The sequence below is a fragment of the Geotrypetes seraphini genome, chromosome 15 (genome assembly GCF_902459505.1).
Source record: "Geotrypetes seraphini chromosome 15, aGeoSer1.1, whole genome shotgun sequence".
Classification (NCBI taxonomy): domain Eukaryota; kingdom Metazoa; phylum Chordata; class Amphibia; order Gymnophiona; family Dermophiidae; genus Geotrypetes; species Geotrypetes seraphini.
Genome location: NC_047098.1, coordinates 64889804 through 64906382, shown reverse-complemented (window position 1 = coordinate 64906382; position 16579 = coordinate 64889804). Strand labels below are relative to the sequence as shown.

General features: G+C 42.7%; 1 protein-coding gene across 3 annotated transcripts in view; it reads right to left on the bottom strand.

Annotated features, from left to right (window-relative positions):
* TMEM132E (transmembrane protein 132E) overlaps nt 1–16579 on the bottom strand; it is a 714010-nt gene that overhangs the window by 291464 nt on the left and 405967 nt on the right. For 2 of the 3 annotated variants that reach the window (XM_033921532.1, XM_033921531.1), the window contains one exon: nt 6591–6757. The exons of the other annotated variant lie outside the window; for it this stretch is intronic. In XM_033921532.1, coding sequence (XP_033777423.1) covers nt 6591–6690 — 100 coding nt within the window. In that variant the 5' untranslated portion in view covers nt 6691–6757. The remainder of the gene's footprint in view (nt 1–6590; nt 6758–16579) is intronic. 3 annotated transcript variants of the gene reach the window in all.

Here is a 16579-nt window from a genome sequence, read left to right as displayed (position 1 = left end):
ACAACTGCAATAATCAAAACTCTTTCAGCTGCCAATAATTTGTAGTGCTAACCTCTATTTCTACCTCAGCAAAATTATTCTGCCACACTGAATTACAGGCAGAACTAAGCCTCGAGGCGCACACTCGGTGTGAAACTAAGCGCAATCTTATCGCCCTACTACATGTACTCAAACCATAAATGCCAAAATTTGTCCTTTACTTCAAATGTATTGTAATTCTAGCTGCTTTACATATAGGGCCTATCGGTTGCCATGCTCCTGTGCTTAGCCCCCAAATCTTGTATTCTCCTCTCCATACAGTTCATAAGAATTATCCCTCTGCTGCTGTTCTTCCCTTTAATCTGCTTCTCCTAATATCTTATATGCAAATTTTTATCCTTGTTGCTCATCGTTTGCAATGTTACTGTGTCCAGTGCCCAAAACATGTACATAGGAATTTCTACTACTGCTCTTCATCCTTTTGATTAGTTGTTCTGTATATGAAGCTGTAATCTTGTTGTTAAAAGTTTTATTGTGTATGTAAACTTGTAACCCATTCTGGGCACTTCTGGGAGGACGGGCTAGAAATAGATACCAAGATATCAAAGAGCCTTCCAAACAGGGGAGATAACTGTAATAATTATATCTGTGCAGAACTAAAGATAATAATTGCTTGGGGTGTTGGCGGGTGGGGGGGGGGGGGGGTGGAAAGAGACGGTAGGAAAAATAACTTTTGTTTTGCAAATGTCCTGCCAGAAGGCCTGCTCTTTGGAGCATTCAAATATCATATGTGAGAATATGCTTATAAACTGACCACAGTTCCAACACATTGCAGTGCATTGAAGACCTGGTCTATGTATTTTAACAGGAGTCCAAAGATCTGTTTAGGAAGAAAAGTAAAGATTGCATAAGGTTGACTGATAAGGTGAGTAAAAGCCCAATATTGTACTCAACTCGCATCATCCTCCAGAAGTTGTATTTCTGCAGCCCAGTAACACAGGGATCTCAAGGGACTAGATATTTGAAATCCCATAACAGCTTTTAGCACTTGGAAGCAGTTTGGCCTAAGGCTTGACACTGTGCAATGAGGTTTATCAGTGCAGGTAACTCATGAGGATAGTCATCTACGTATTTTGAGACCTTAAACTCAATCCCAACAAAATCCAACAAGTAGATATCACACTTTCTATACCATTCCTGTTAACTAGCACAACAACTGAGCTTACAGAATCACTAAGCATATTTGGTGTGATTCAATATAATAAACTGTTGTACCAAACAACACATTTCATTACTAGCAAAATAAAATCTTTTTTTTCAAACTCAAGATACTACTATGCTTCATAAAATCCCTCCTTGACCAAAAAAAACCCCTTAGTACGCTACTATTGAATTAATTAGTCTACTGCAACAATTTTTTTCTAGTTTCCATCTCTCTGATATCAAATGTCTCTAACTGATCTAGATCAGTAATAGCAGGAAGTCACAAATGAGATCACATTACTCCACTTTTGTGACTAGAATTCCATTTAAAATCGTGACGGTAGTTTATAAAATACAAGTTTCCAGTCTCCTGTTCTTTGTTCCGTACCTCTTGATCCCATACCAGCCTTTGAGTTCTCGTCACCCTCAGAACTTTTACTTCCTAGTTGTTCCTACTTTTTATCATATCCAATAAGATTTCGCATGAAGTAGCCCATTTATTACCACAAGTCCCACTTTCTGAAATAATCTACCTCTACACCTCTTTGATGAGCCCTTTTTCATAAATTTAAATCTTGCTTAAAAACTTACTACAGTATTTGAAAAATCTTTTCAATGAACAGTCCCAGTAATAGCATGAGGGGGGCCAGGAGGCAGATCACCCTGGGTGCCATCTAGGTGGGGACACTGGCACCTCTCTATGCCCCCCCACCAAAACATGTTCATGCCCTTCCTTCCACGCCCCCATACCTCTTTAAAATCTTTGCCAGCATGAGTAACTACTCTAGCCTGCTGCTCGCGTCAGTCTAGCTCCTTCTGAAATTACTTCTGGGTTGCAGGATCAGGAAGTGACATCAGAGGAAAAGCCAGCACAAGCAGCAGGCTGGAGAAACTGCTTGCATTGGTGAAGATTTTAAGAGGTACGGGGGTTGGAAGGGAGGGCGCGAGTGTGGCGTGGAAGAAGTGATGGGTGGATAGGAGGGTGCGGGAGGGTTGGTGTGGAAGGAATGAGGAGGCAGACAGAAGGACATGGAGGACGACACCGCCACAGGCACTTCCTATCCTCACTATGCCACTGACTGCTCCACAGAACTACTGCAGGGTATGACAAGGGGAAGCAATGATGCCCTGACCTAACCTCTTTCCCTCCTCTCTATTTTATTGCAATTTTCTTAGCCACCTTCCCTCTCCCTTACTAAACCACTTAGTTGGACCCCTTGTGGGAGGAATATCAAATGGAAAATAAACATGAAACTTTATTTATTTATTTAAAGTAAATATATACTGCCTATCAAGGTTTTCTAAATGGTTTACAATCAGGTACGCAAGCATTTTCCCTATTTGACCTTGAATTAGTAATTGATGTGACCCTTGAGTACAGTACTAATTATTTTGACTAATTATTTTCTGGCATAGTTGCTAAGTTTCTCACATAGGTATTGAGGAGTTTTAGCCCACTTTTCCATACATAACAGTGTCATCTCATTTGAGGGCTTCTGGTTCAGTAAATTCTATGGGTAATCCAGGAGGCGGGATATAGCGTGAGAGGAGCTAGGGGCCCAGGGGCTTTTTATAAATTTTATGATGCTTTTAATTGTACTTTCTTGGGTGTGTTTGTCTCTACAAGCTTTGTTGTATGTGTTATCTGATAAATGGCATCAAACTAAATGGCATCTTTAACCCTGGCAGTAGAAGTTCTCCTTTGCAAACACAAAAGGGGCCACCTTAAGTCAACATTAAAAACATGTACACTGCAGAGACTAAAGTTAAACACACCAAGCTCATTAAAATAAAAGAAAATGCCCAGTCAGCAAATAGAGAAGCAAAGAAGCTTCACTGCAAGTAATTATGTTTGGAGAACCATGCTCATTTACCTTCCACGAATGAATTAAACATTGAGACTTTTTAATACTGTAAAATAAAAATGAAGAAGGTGAAAGGAGTAGAATTAATTAAAGAAAAAATTTAAAGAATATTTTAAAAAGTAGAAGGGAATAAGAGAAAACCTTCTAGAGGGGTTCACAGCAACATTGTCCTTAAATTCTTTCTGCATGATTTGCCAGATGTAGCTGAATCTCTTACTAATTTTCATCTTCAAAGGGCATGCATGGGTGAATTTGATGCCTCAAAAAGGGGATAATGGATTTCATAAACAGGCAGTCCCTGGGATAAGAATGAGTTCCATTTTTTTTAAACATTCTTAAGTTGAATTTGTATATAAAAAAACAGTCCGTCCCACTGTTCCCTCTCCACCACCACATCTAACATTTCTCCCTCTCCCCCATGCATCTGTACTTCAAGCCTCTCCCACCACCATGTCCAATATTTTTCTCTCTCTCCCTATGCCCAACAATTCTCCTCTTTCTTGATTTCCCCATGTGCACCATCTCTCTTTCCATCTCATTCAGACACCCATAACCAACAATTCTCCCTTTCTATTCCCTCTCCACCTCAGCATCTCTTTCCCTCACTCCCTCCATTCTTCCTTTCTATATCCCAAGTTCATTCTCCCTTCCTTCCATCCTTCTGTGTCCCAATGCAACCATGCTTCTCCCTTCCTGACTCAACGTGATCCTCCGCCTCCCTTCCATATCCCAATGCAACCCTCGTAGTACTTCCCTCCCTCTGTTCTGCATCCCAAATTTGTGCCTCCCTCCCACAGGTGTTTAGCTCCTGTGGCCAGCTCCCTCCTCCCAGCCGCGCTTCTCTTTGCAAAGCTGCAGCCGCAGTTCCTAAATGCATCCCACGGCTGACCCAGAAGCCTTCCCTCTGACATCACAGGGAAGGCTTGCAGGCCATGTGCAGTAGCTGCTGCTCATGATTTTTGCAATGAGAAATGCAGCTGGGAGGAGGGAGCCAGCCAGAAGACGTAAACACTCAGTTGAGGTAGAAGGGAGAACCAAGGTTGTCGAGGCCACTGAGGAACTATCATAATCATGGTGGCTGACTCATTCTTGAGTTTGACTAAAGTCTTGAGAATTAGAGGGATTGTTGGAAATGCTTAGAGGAATTTGTTTGTACAATCCAGAAGTCGATGAGGAGAGTATTGCAATTTGTGATTGTGGGGAGATGCAAACAGGTCTATTTGAGGAGTCCTCCATAGTAAGAAGATGTGGTGTGAGACTTTGAAGTTGAGAGTCCACTCGTGTGGCTGAAGAAATCTGCTTAGTTTGTCGGCTAGAGTATTCAGCTTTCCTTGCACATAGATGACCTTGAGAAATATGTTTCGAGCAATTGCCTAGTTCCTCATGTATTTTGCCTCTTGACAAAGAAGGAGAGAGCCTGTTCCTCCTTGTTTGTTGATGTAGTACATCACTACTTGATTGTCTGTGTGAACAAGTAGAAGCCTGTAGAAGCCTGGACCAATCAGGCCTTAGGCATAGCGGGTCCGCCCATCCCCACTAATCCTAAGGCCTGATTGGCCAAGGTGCCTAGCCTGGGCCAATCAGGCCTTAGATTTAGTGGGGATGGGCCGGGAAGGGGCGTGCCGTCTCATTTCCACGAGGCAGACCCGTCGGCTGGACGGCAGCAAGACCCGTCCAGCTGACCAACATTGAAAGGTTAGTTGGGGGAGGGAGATTAGTTGGGGCGGGGGGTCGTTGGGCTTTCCGGCAGGAGGAGTTGGGCATCCTCCTGTCGGCGATTACGAGTTTGGGAGGGGAGGGGGTTCCGGGGTTCCGACAGGAGGAGTTGGGCATCCTCCTGTCGGCGATTACGAGTTTGGGGGGGAGGGGGTTCCGGGGTTCTGACAGGAGGAGTTGGGCATCCTCCTGTCGGCGATTACGAGTTTGGGGGGGAGAGGTTCCGACAGGAGGAGTTAGGCATCCTCCTGTCGGTGATGGGACAGGCGGCCGCGGCCGCTATACTTTATTGCAGCAGGGAGATCCCTTGCCGCGATCAGTATTGCGGCCGCGTCTACTTACAATGTAGACCAGCATTTTGCTGGCCTACATTTTAAGCGTCTCTTCCTCTACTAGGGAGACGCGTAGGGCCGCCTAAGTTCGCCTAAGGCCTGTAGGCGAGCTTAGGCATCTTGCGGGTCTCCCTAGGCTCCCGGAGGCGCCTTCAGGCCTGCCTGGAGAGCATTTTTTTTAAAAAAAACGTGCATCCCGATTGGCTGATTAGACAGCTGTAGGACGTCTACAGCTGCCTAAAATCGGGACGCACTTTTGGAGAATCAGGGCCTGAGTGTCTACTCTATTGCAAATTTTGGTATCATCCGCAAAAAAGCGACCATCTTCCTAGATAAGTGTTGCTGTTATTTTTATCTAGAATGTTGTAGAGACACACATACATATTTATACATTTCTATAAAAAAATTTAAAAAATTTTCATGAAATTAAATAAATTATGAAAAATATAAATTTTTTTATCCTAGTTATAAATAAATGAATAAAACCAAGGATAGTTGGGATGGAGGATCGTTGTAGATGATTATATGGTACTGCTTTAAGTCAGAATAAGGACTTGAAATAACATATATGTTATAAGAGGTTCTATGCACTGAGCTGATGGCTTTTGTATGATACTTCATCCTCCTAGTTTATTCATTTATTTGTCCATTACTTGGGAAAGTTGATAAGTTAGGGTGCTGAATGAATAGCTTAAATGGTGCATTAATTAGATTTTTTTGTATTCAAACATTCAGAGATTTTCACACTTTATGTGCAAGAATAGCAGGTTGAATAATTGACTTATTATCCCCCCCCAAAAAAAAACACCCTTTTTTCTAATGATTTGATTTATTGTGGGTTGGATAGTAAGTGAAGTGATCCGTGTTGTTTATTTGGTCCCCATTTAACCGTGTCAGCTATTTTTTCTTCCATTTATATCTTTGCTTTCCTGACCACATGACCAGCCTCTTTTAACTTTTCCAGATATTTTTGCCTGTGATCTTTTGTAGTTTATGAAAGCTAACTCTTACCTTCTCAGCTACTATTGTTGAGAACTAAAGTGGCCTTCCTTTCCTCTTACTTTTACTTACTTGCCTCACAAAAAGATTTGTCACTCTTACAATTACTCCTTTCAATTTTGCCCACTGCATTTCCACTCCTTCCATACGTTCCCATCCACACAATTCCTTGACATAATCCCCCATCTGAACAAAGTTAGTTTTTTAAAATCTAGAACCTTTGCTTTTGAATGAGCCCTCTCTATACCCATCTTAATATTAAACCGTACCATGCAGTGATCACTGGATGCCAGATGATCACCCACTTTAACATCAGGAACACTTTTCCTGTTTGTAAGTACAACGTCCAGTATGACCCCTTCCTGCATGGGTTCCATTACCAACTGCTGGAACCTAAAGATAGCATGTGAAACTTTTCTTTGACTAGATATTTGTTTAAGTCTCAGAAGTCGAAAATTGATGAAGACCTCCCATCTTCTTTGAAATTAGAAAATACCTGGAGTAGAACCCTTGATTGCATCGATTTCCTGAAGAAGGGACGTCTGATGAGATATAAAAGACTCTCTTGGAGGGTTGTTTGGGGGAAGTGTTTGCATAATTGAGCAAGTAATCCTCCTTGTAGACTTTGAGGTCCCAAGAGTCCATTGTGATGAGAGTCCAACGCTGATGAAACAATTGTAATAATAATAATAAAGCTTTATTTATATCCCATCATACCTTTTCAGCTCTAGACAGTATACAGTAGTGGAAAGTACAAAGTAGATAGTGGACCTTTTCGGTTCAAGACAGTGTACATAAGTTGATAGTTACAAGTCAATATAAGTTGTTGTTCTCTAGCCTGTCTGTGTGGACCAGAGAGAACATGAAGTCAAGAACCTTTTCAGAAATGCCTTTTACCCTGAGTGGCAAATGGGTTCTCCACAGACGGCCAAAATATGCTTATATTTAAAAACAAAATAAACATGAAAAATGATAAGCAATTCATTTTTCTTGGCTAAAACTGTTCACTTGCAATTGAAGCCTCAAGAGATTTGTATTTGATGTAAAAATAATTAGACTGTATAGTGCATTTCCGTACAAAAATGAGCCTACATACTGTTTTTCTGATAATAGCTGACCACTCTCACATCAAATGATTTTCAGTTTGAAAATATTAAACCCTAGAATCAAAACAAACTGCAATGAAGATGATCGCATTATGGTTTGTTTCAGTGCCTACAAACCAGTATCAACTCACTGTGATGTAAGCAGATCACATTAGCATAAATAGGGCTGTGATTTTTGTTATCATTTGATTATGAGAGGAGAAGCCGGTGTCATACTGTAAGTCAGGAACAAAATTATATGATAAAATATCCTTAGCTGTGGGAAGTGAATGTGAATTGGAATTCATACATAGCAAATTGCCTCTGGTTGATATGAACCAATTTGATTTATTAAACTTGATGCCTTGTTTTAAACAAATAAATGCATCAAAACACATTACAATAAAAAAAGAATAAAACTTATAGCTAAAATAACATACAATATTAAACATTAACAGGTTGATATTCAGCCGAAAGTAGTCAGAATTAGTCCCAGATATTCTGTGCCAGGCCATGTCCAAACACTGCCACTGAATATCTGGGGTAACTTCTAATGTGCTGATATTCAACTAGGATATGTATGATTAGGGTTATCAGATGTCCGGGAAAATCCAGACATGTCCTCTTTTTAGAAGAAAGCCCTGTATTTGTCCAGGTTTTGGAAAGCATATGGAGGGTCTCTGAGCATGCATGGATGATGTCACACACATCCGTGCATGCTCATGGTCCTCCAGACTTGGCTGGAGCTCGTCCGGAAGGAGAGAGGAGGCCTTGTGGGGGTGGGGCTGGGGGAGGAACTGGGCGGGGCTGGGGAGGAATGGAGTAGGGCTGGAGAGGGAACAGAGTGGGTCATGTGTGTGGGATTTCCAAGAGAAAAATATGGTAACCCCATGTACGATAAGACACTTATATGCCATGCGGCTGGAATATTGGCTGGGACTTATAAAAGAAATACAGGTGTCCCATGCATTCCTGATTCTGATGCCCCCTCTCTCCCTTGAAACATCCTGAAGCCCCCCTCTGATCCTCCCTCCTTCCCACTCCCTGAAAGCACATTCTCTCTCCTCTCTGATTCTGATCCCTCTCCTTTGTACTCCCTGAAAGAACATCTTCCCACTATCAATTCCACTTCTGATGCATCTTCCTCCCACCTCCTTGGAAGCACATAGTCCCACTCCCTCCCAACAAGGCAAGATCTCCCTTCCGTCCTACTGCTCCCCCCCCCCTCCGACATAGCAACATTTCCCCTTACAGCTCCCCCAGGTCTTTACCTACTTGCTCTACCCTACTCACAAAAAGTCCCCCTGGTGGTCCAGTGGGGGTTATGGGGGCACCACTCGCTTAGACCAGTGGTTCCCAACCCTGTCCTGGAGGACCAACAGGCCAGTCGGGTTTTCAAGATAGCCCTAATGAATATGCATGAGAGAGATCTGCATATAATGGAGGTGCCAGGCATGCAAATCTGCTCCATGCATATTCATGAGGGCTATCCTGAAAACCCAACTGGCCTGGTGGTCCTCCAGGATAGGGTTGGGAACCACTGGCTTAAGACTATTGCAACTTACTTCTCACAGGTCTTCCACTTAGCCATTTCTCTCCCCTTCAATCCATTCAAAATTCTGCCACACAACTTATATTCCACCAGTCGCTATGCCCACATCAACTCTTTCCTCAAGTCACTTCATTGGCTCCCTATTTATTTCCACAAGTGCATTCACTCTGCAGCTCCTCAATATCTCTTCTCTCCCACCATATTCCTCATCAGGAACTCTGTTCATCGGGCAAGTCTCTCTTATCCGTACCCTTCTCTTCAGTGGCATAGTAAGGGTGAGTGGTGCCCTTCTCCGCCCCAGTCCCACCTTGCACTGCCTCCAACCCTGTCCCTCAAAAGCCTTGTCTCTTTTTTCCACGACCTCCAGCATGCATGGATGCATGTGACATCATCCGCACATGCTTGTTGAAGGCCCTCCAGATGCAGCAGGACTTTCCAAAACTTGGACAAACTACTGGGTTTTGGAAAGTCCATCTAGGAACCCAGATAGTCCTTTACAAAGAGGACATGACTGGGTTTCCCCCAACGTCTAGTAAACCTAGCCATAGAGCATGTGTAAGTGGTGATGCCTAAATTTGGTGACCCGTCAAAAGTGCGCAGGACTTTGGCACGCCGACAATCCCATGGTGATATTTGCATGCAGGATTCATGTGCTGCCGCTTTGAAGCCTTTCCATTAGTGCTCTGAGGGGGTGTGTGAAGTCCTTGCACTTGGAGAATAGTTAAACTCTGGAATGCGTTGCCAGAGGATGTGGTAAGAGCAGATAGCGTAGCTGGTTTTAAGAAAGGTTTGGACAAGTTTCTGGAGGAAAAGTCCATAGTCTGTTATTGAGAAAGACATGGGGGAAGTCACTGCTTGCCATGTATTGGTAGCATGGAATATTGCTACATCTTGGGTTTTGGCCAGGAACTAGTGAGCTGGATTAGCCACCGTGAGAATGGGCTACTGGGGTTGATGGATCACTGGTCTGACCTAGTAAGGTTATTCTTATGTTCTTAACTCCCAAACAGTGAAAACGGAAAGGACAACGGGAGTTTTCAGTATACTGGGAGGGGGGGTTCCCCCCCAAACAGGAGCGCAAGGACTTGTAAATGTACTGGAGGGATTCCCCCCTCCCCTCACAGTGCTAATGGGAAGGCTTCAAAGTGGTGGAAGTGGTGGCATGCATATGTCCTGTGTGCAAATGTCGCTGTGGGATTGTCGGTGCGCCAAAGTCCTGCACACTTTGACGGTGTACCCTGAATTTAGTCACCTAATTGCTGACTTACATTTGGTGCATAATGTTTCTGGGCACAGTGGTGTAGTGAAGGTGAGAGGCACCCGGGGCGGTGGCGCTCCTCCTCCGCCCCCCTGCCACGCGCACACACCTTCCCTACCCTGTACCTCTTAACTTTTCTAGTGCAAGCAGCATCAGATCTCCCTCTGATGTCACTTCTTAGGCGCGGGACCTGGAAGTGATGTCAGAGAGAGCACCAACGCTAGCGTAAGCGGCAGGTTGAAGTTGCTGCTCACCCCGGCAAAGAGCTAGAAGTACGATGGGGAGGGGGAGGAAGGGAAGATGCGCGCACTTCAGGGGAGGAGTGGGAAGGTGGCACCCCCACCATGATGGCGCCCACGGTGAACCGCCCCTGCCCCCTCTTACTACACCACTGAATGGGCACCTATATTTTAGGTGCATCACTTTTAGCACCATTTATAGAATTATCCTTAATTATATTGCCCGTGATATTCAAAGCTATTTAACTGGCCAGCAATGGCCGTTGACCAGTTAAATAGCATTTCAGCACCTAACTGTGAATTATTCAGCATGAGATAATCTCAAGTTTATTAAAATTTTGATTAATCGCCTGTCATGGCTTCAAGGCAATGTACATAAAGTGGGGGGAGTATATAAAATCTTTATAAAAAGACATATAACACAGTTTGACAAGGGCAAGGGGGGATCTATTGAATACATTGGGTAAGATAAAGAACTACAATAAATTAAGAAAAGAAAATGAAAAAGGGTTAAAACAATAGGTAAAGGGAACAATTGAAGTTCATCGTGGTCAGAGTAGATCTGCGCCATAGACTGGATCATAAGCACTGGAGGGGCCAGAAACTTTATAGTTCAAAGGCTCTTTAGAGAGCCTTTGAATTCATGGTCAGTGCCAAAAAGTTAACCAGCTATATAGTGTGATTAGCAGACAAATCGGACCGTATAAATTGCAGGCCTATCTGTGCCTGCTATCAACTTAACTGTCCAGCGCTGAATATTTGCTCACACACACACACCCGCCCTTTCACTAAGCCCTTTTACTAACCTGAGGTAGAGGTTTCTATGTCAGCCCACAGCACAAAATATTCCAACGCTGCTCCGATGCTCATAGAATTACTATGAGCATTGGAGCATTTAGCGCTCCGGGCCATGGTAGAAACCGCTACTGCAGCTTAATAAAAGAGGACCTTGTCAGCATAGCTATCGCTAGCATTCAGCATTTTCAGTTGGCATTACTAATGTCAGCGAAGGCCTATGGGAAATTATATCAATCTGACTCTGGCATGTGAATGCAGATAGACCCTGAGGGCAGGGAGACTGTTTTAAGTAGCCCTGATTGAATCACGATTAGCTAAAAGGTGTTAATATGTTAATGTCTGATTAAGAGGGTGCTTAGGACAATGGGTCCAGGTGCACAAATAACTAAAGTTAATCAGAAACTATTGTCAGAGACAGACTGGAAATACATATATGACTACAGCCTATTTTTCTCCCGTCTATGAAGGAAGGGGGAGATTTAACTTCTATTGAAGCTCAATAGATTCTGGTTTTTAGAATAAGTTTCCAAACTATAAAAGTCCCCTCGCAGCATCACCCCCCTCTCCTGGCTCTTGGCACTCTGGTCCTCTCTTGTTTCTCTTAAGCTCTCTCTTTCTCTGTCTATCCTTCTCTTTATCTATGGAACACGAAGCTTGGACCACCACCCTATCCCCCTTTTCTCTCTCTCTGCCTTTCCCTGGAACTTCAGGCTTCTATGTCTCTCTTTTCCTCTGAACTCACCTACAGTATTCCAATCATGTTTTCACCATTACACGAACTTGAACCTTAAAATGCCAAAATGCTTTTGCATACTTCAGTCTCCTCACCGATTCTAAAATATGCAAGAAAAAACAAAAAAACACATCTCATTGGATTCACTAGGGGGAAATGGAAATAAGGAAGCAAAAGTGGAACTATTAAGAGCAGGCAGATTGTTCTAAAGAGGTTAGGGAGGGCAGATGTGTATGTAAAGTAAATAGATTTTTTCTCTCTCTGAACTGTTCAAAGTGCCATCTTGTATAACTCATTATCAGTGCTGTACACTGTGGTCTATCAGACCTGTTTAAGACAAGAGTGCCTTACCCTCCTCTCCGCCACTTCTAGGATACTATTTCTTTCTTTTTTTTTCAAATGTTTTTCTTTTTTTCAAAAATAATACATCAAATTTACACAACATAATAATAATAATCCTTACAAAGAAAACATCATAATACAAATTACCGGTAATCATAATTTAAAATAAAATCCACATAAGCTGCAAAGTTCCAATTCGGAGATAAAAAGGAGTCATGTGGGATTACCAGTTAAATTGTTGCAGAATTCTTCAACAGGGGCCCATTTGCTAGTAAATTTATCCCCTCTTTTACTAAGGTATACTATGGGTTTTAGCGCTCGCTAAATATTAGCTAAACACTAACATGTGCATGTTATCCTATGGACACATTAGCGTTTAGCATGCGCTTAGATTTAGCGCATATTAACTGTGTGCTAAAATGCTTAGCACACCTTAGTAAAAGAGGGGGTTAGTAATAATGTTTTGTTTGAATGCTATTATTTCTTCATATTTTCTTGAAAATTAAGTACAGCGTTATCCTTCCAATTACAGGTAATGTGATGAATAGCTAGAGCAATCAAAGAGGTCCTTTTACTAAGGCGTGCTAGCCGTTTTAGCATGTGCTGAATATTAGCATGCACTAAACGCTAATGCGTCCGTAGAATATAATGGACGCGTTAGCGTTTAGCGATTTAGAATGGCTAGCGCAGCTTAGTAAAAGGACCCCATACAGTCAAAAATTTTGATATATGTTGATGGATCAAGATATCTGGGTTTGAGGAGTGCGATATGATGGATTTATAGGAGATGGGTAAATTGTTATCCATTTGAGTTATAGAGAGAATTCTGGTCCATAGACTTGACCTTTTAGGAAACCATTTCTTAACATTTTATTTATTTATATTTATATCCAGCTGTCCCCTAACAGCTCAGAATGGATTACATTCACAGTGCTAAATCTGCTTTATGTGTATTGTAGCCACTCTCATTGTCTCAAATGGGCTCACAGTCTGTAAGAGAGAGGAAGGGACTATGTCCCACACCATCTGCAATTCCGGTTGACTTACATCTCAACATTCACAATAAGCTTCATTTTTCTCTTTTGCTCCTCCTTTTAGATTTCCCAGAAACAAATTACTTGTAATCAAGGAAGAGATTAATATTGTTCTTTTTTCCTGAGGTATGTGAAATTTGTAGCAGGTATGAGGAGTGAGGACATTCACATCCAAGCCCAGTAAGCAGGTGCAGTCGGTTGCATCCAGATACTAAGTATGATCTTCTTACCCAAAACAGCTGCCTTCCGAATCAACAGCCGATGTTCCCGAGCAAACACCCTCAAAGATTCATACCGATCCAAAAGTAAGCCTATTGGCAACATCGGGTGATATTGGCCAAAATGCCATTCCAGCCCTCCAGAAAACTTTCACACGAAGGCAACCCCAAAAAGCGTGGAAAAAGGAATTACAACCCTGTTGACATTTAGGACAGGTCGAGGAAGAAATACCCCCTGCTTTGTGCACCTGCTCCTGGGAAAAGTATGCTCGATAAACTACCCGAAATTGGCATTCCCTCAATTCGGCACTAATAGAGATAGAGGATTAATAAGGGAGGGAAAATTCATGGACTCAACAGGTATACTTAGATCTCGATCCCAGCGATGCCCCAGAGCCTCGTAAGATTTCCGGGGAGAGAGACTCCGTAAAGCTCCATGCAATGCAGACACCATCAGGTGAAAAAGAAACGAAGCTGGTTACCCAGACGAAACCATAGGTCAGGGTGAGCCAAGAACTCCACATAATGGTGAATTTGTTTGTATGCAAATAAACTGCCCACCCACAAGGGATGGAGTACAGGAAGAGCAGCCCAGGATTTTATAGCGTAGTCTGATTCCAAAAAATGTTCAAGAAGAATCAAGCCCTCCCCAGATCAACGGGTAAAGATGGGGTTATCGCTGCCAGGTAGGAACTGCGGATTCCCTCGAATAGACAACTGATCCAAAACCCAAGGGCCACCCCCCAACAACATGACTAAGGCCCTCCAGCAAAAACGCCAAGAACGAAGAACACTAGAACGGACTGCAGATGGCAAGAGGCAGCTGGGTAACTGAGATTAAGAAAACAGGTGCCAAGGATGAAATAGAGCAGATTCAAAGTCCCGAGAAAGATAATCATCGCTCAGTAAGCACCAATTCCCTAAGAAACGGAGCAAGCAAGCCAAGTTATACATATTGATGTCCAGAAGTCCCAGCCTGCCAGTCCGCCACAGGCCAAGCAAATAAGTAAGCGAGATCTGAGACTTCTTACCTTGCCAAAGAAAATGAGTCAATTGCCAAATACAGAAAGGCAGAAGCTGGACCACAACTATCTTATACAATTGAGCCCTACTATAGAAGGAAAGTGGCAGGTGCATCCACTGTGCAAAACTACTAGTTGTAGAGGCCAACAAAGTATCAATATTAGTTCAATAGAGGGAACCCACATGTTGCGTAAGCAGGACACCCAAATACTTGAACGAGCCATCCATCCAACGTAATGGAAACATCCCCAGCTACTCCTGAAGAACAGAGTCTGGAGTAGCCAAAGCCAATGATTTATCATAATTGAGCCAAAAGCCAGAGAAATCACCATACGCCTCGAAAAGCGACATAAGAGTCGGAAGGAAGTCCACGGGGAGGTTAAATGGATAAGCAAGTTGTCCGCAAATGCCGAGATCTTAAACTCATGTCCCCCAATGCTGACTCCCCAAACTTCTGGATTCGAATTGATCTCCCGAACTAAGGGATCTAAAGTAAGCACAAAAAGGAGAGGCGACAAGGGGCAACCCTGTCGGGTACCCCACTTAATCGGAAAAGCCGCCGAGGAAACCCCATTAACCAATACCGTGGCCTGCGGATGTCGATATAACGTTGCCACCACGTCGCTAAAGAAGCCACCCATATCATAATGTTGAAGAGTACAAAACAAAAAATCCCAAAAACTCTATCAAAGGCCTTGTTGGCATCAAAACTCACCAACAAAGAAGAGACTCTCTCTCTCTCCACCCACTCCAGGGATGCCAGAATAGTGCGTGGATTCTGAGTAGAAGAGTGACCCTTGACAAAACCAACCTGAGGAGCCGCTATGAGCAATGGTAAAATCCCTGCCAGCCGGTTGGCCAATAATTTAGGAAAACACTTTGCTTCACCATTCAAAAGGGAAATGGGGCGATAAGCTTGAGCAAAACAATAATCTGAGCCACCTGGAGAGAAGGTGGAAGCACCCCAACTTGTATACATTTCTTTTAATAAGATAAGATTAGTTTTATTTGCCAAGCTTTGCAAATATTTTTCAGACAATTTTTTCCCGAGACTGGAATCATATCTCAATGGGCCTGGGGAGGAAAAGAACTTCATATACCACTTTTTCTGTGTGGTTTATACAAAGCGGTTTACGTAGGGCAATGAAGAATTAAGTGACTTGCCCAGAATCACAAGGAGCTGCGGTGGGAATTCAACTTACAAACTCAGGGTGCTGAGGCAGCTGCTTTAACCACTGGCCATTACTCCAATAAAAGTAGGCATTCACCATTACTATTACTTATCATTTGTAAAGCGCTGAATGGCGTACGCAGCGCAGTACATATGCATTTAACATGTAATAGACAATCCTTTCTCAGAAGAGCTTGCAATCTAATTTAGACAGACAAACAGGATATATAGGGTTAAATGGGAGTTTCTCTCAGAGTGAATGGTAATGATGGATATAGGTATCATTAGGTGAGTGGGAGTTAGGAGTTAAAAGCAGCATCGAAAAATGCTTGGGTTTGAATACTGCTAGAGATGGAGCTTGACGTAATGACTCAGACAGTCTGTTCCAGACATACAGTGCAGCAAAACAGAAGGGACAGAGTCTGGAGTTGGCAGTGGAGGAGAAGGGTACGGATAGGAGGGACTTACCTGATGAAAGGAGTTCGCGGGCAGGAGCTTATGAGTGATAAGTGAGGAGAGATATTGAACGGCTACCATTAGATTTGAAAATTGTAAAAGGAAGCATTTTTAAAAAAAACCCACAATCATCTTTACTAGGGTACAATTCCTCAGAACTGTGTTGTATGTTATAGAGAAATGATTCTTACCATAAAATTAGAAAGAGGTTGTTTGCAAGTCCCGAGGGAAAGAGCTTACAATGTACGTACAACATATTTCACATCTTAAACTCAATGTGCAGTAAATTCAAGCCATAAAGCAAAAGGAACGAAATACCAAGCATTAATAGACCTCAGGAAAAATGGACAAATTTACTAGGTCTATAAAAAGCAAACAGGTGCCTTGTAAACAAGTCAGCTGACATTATCCATGTTTGAAATACAAGCCTTTTGTATTAGAGACCTTGTTATGTTGCATATTGGGAAAGGAAGTGACATATTAATTAATTATCATTTGGATAACTTGGTTTCCTGCAGCAATAAAGATTAACAGTTTTCTCATAAAGAGTGCTGCAATTGGCAGCTCAGCCATGTG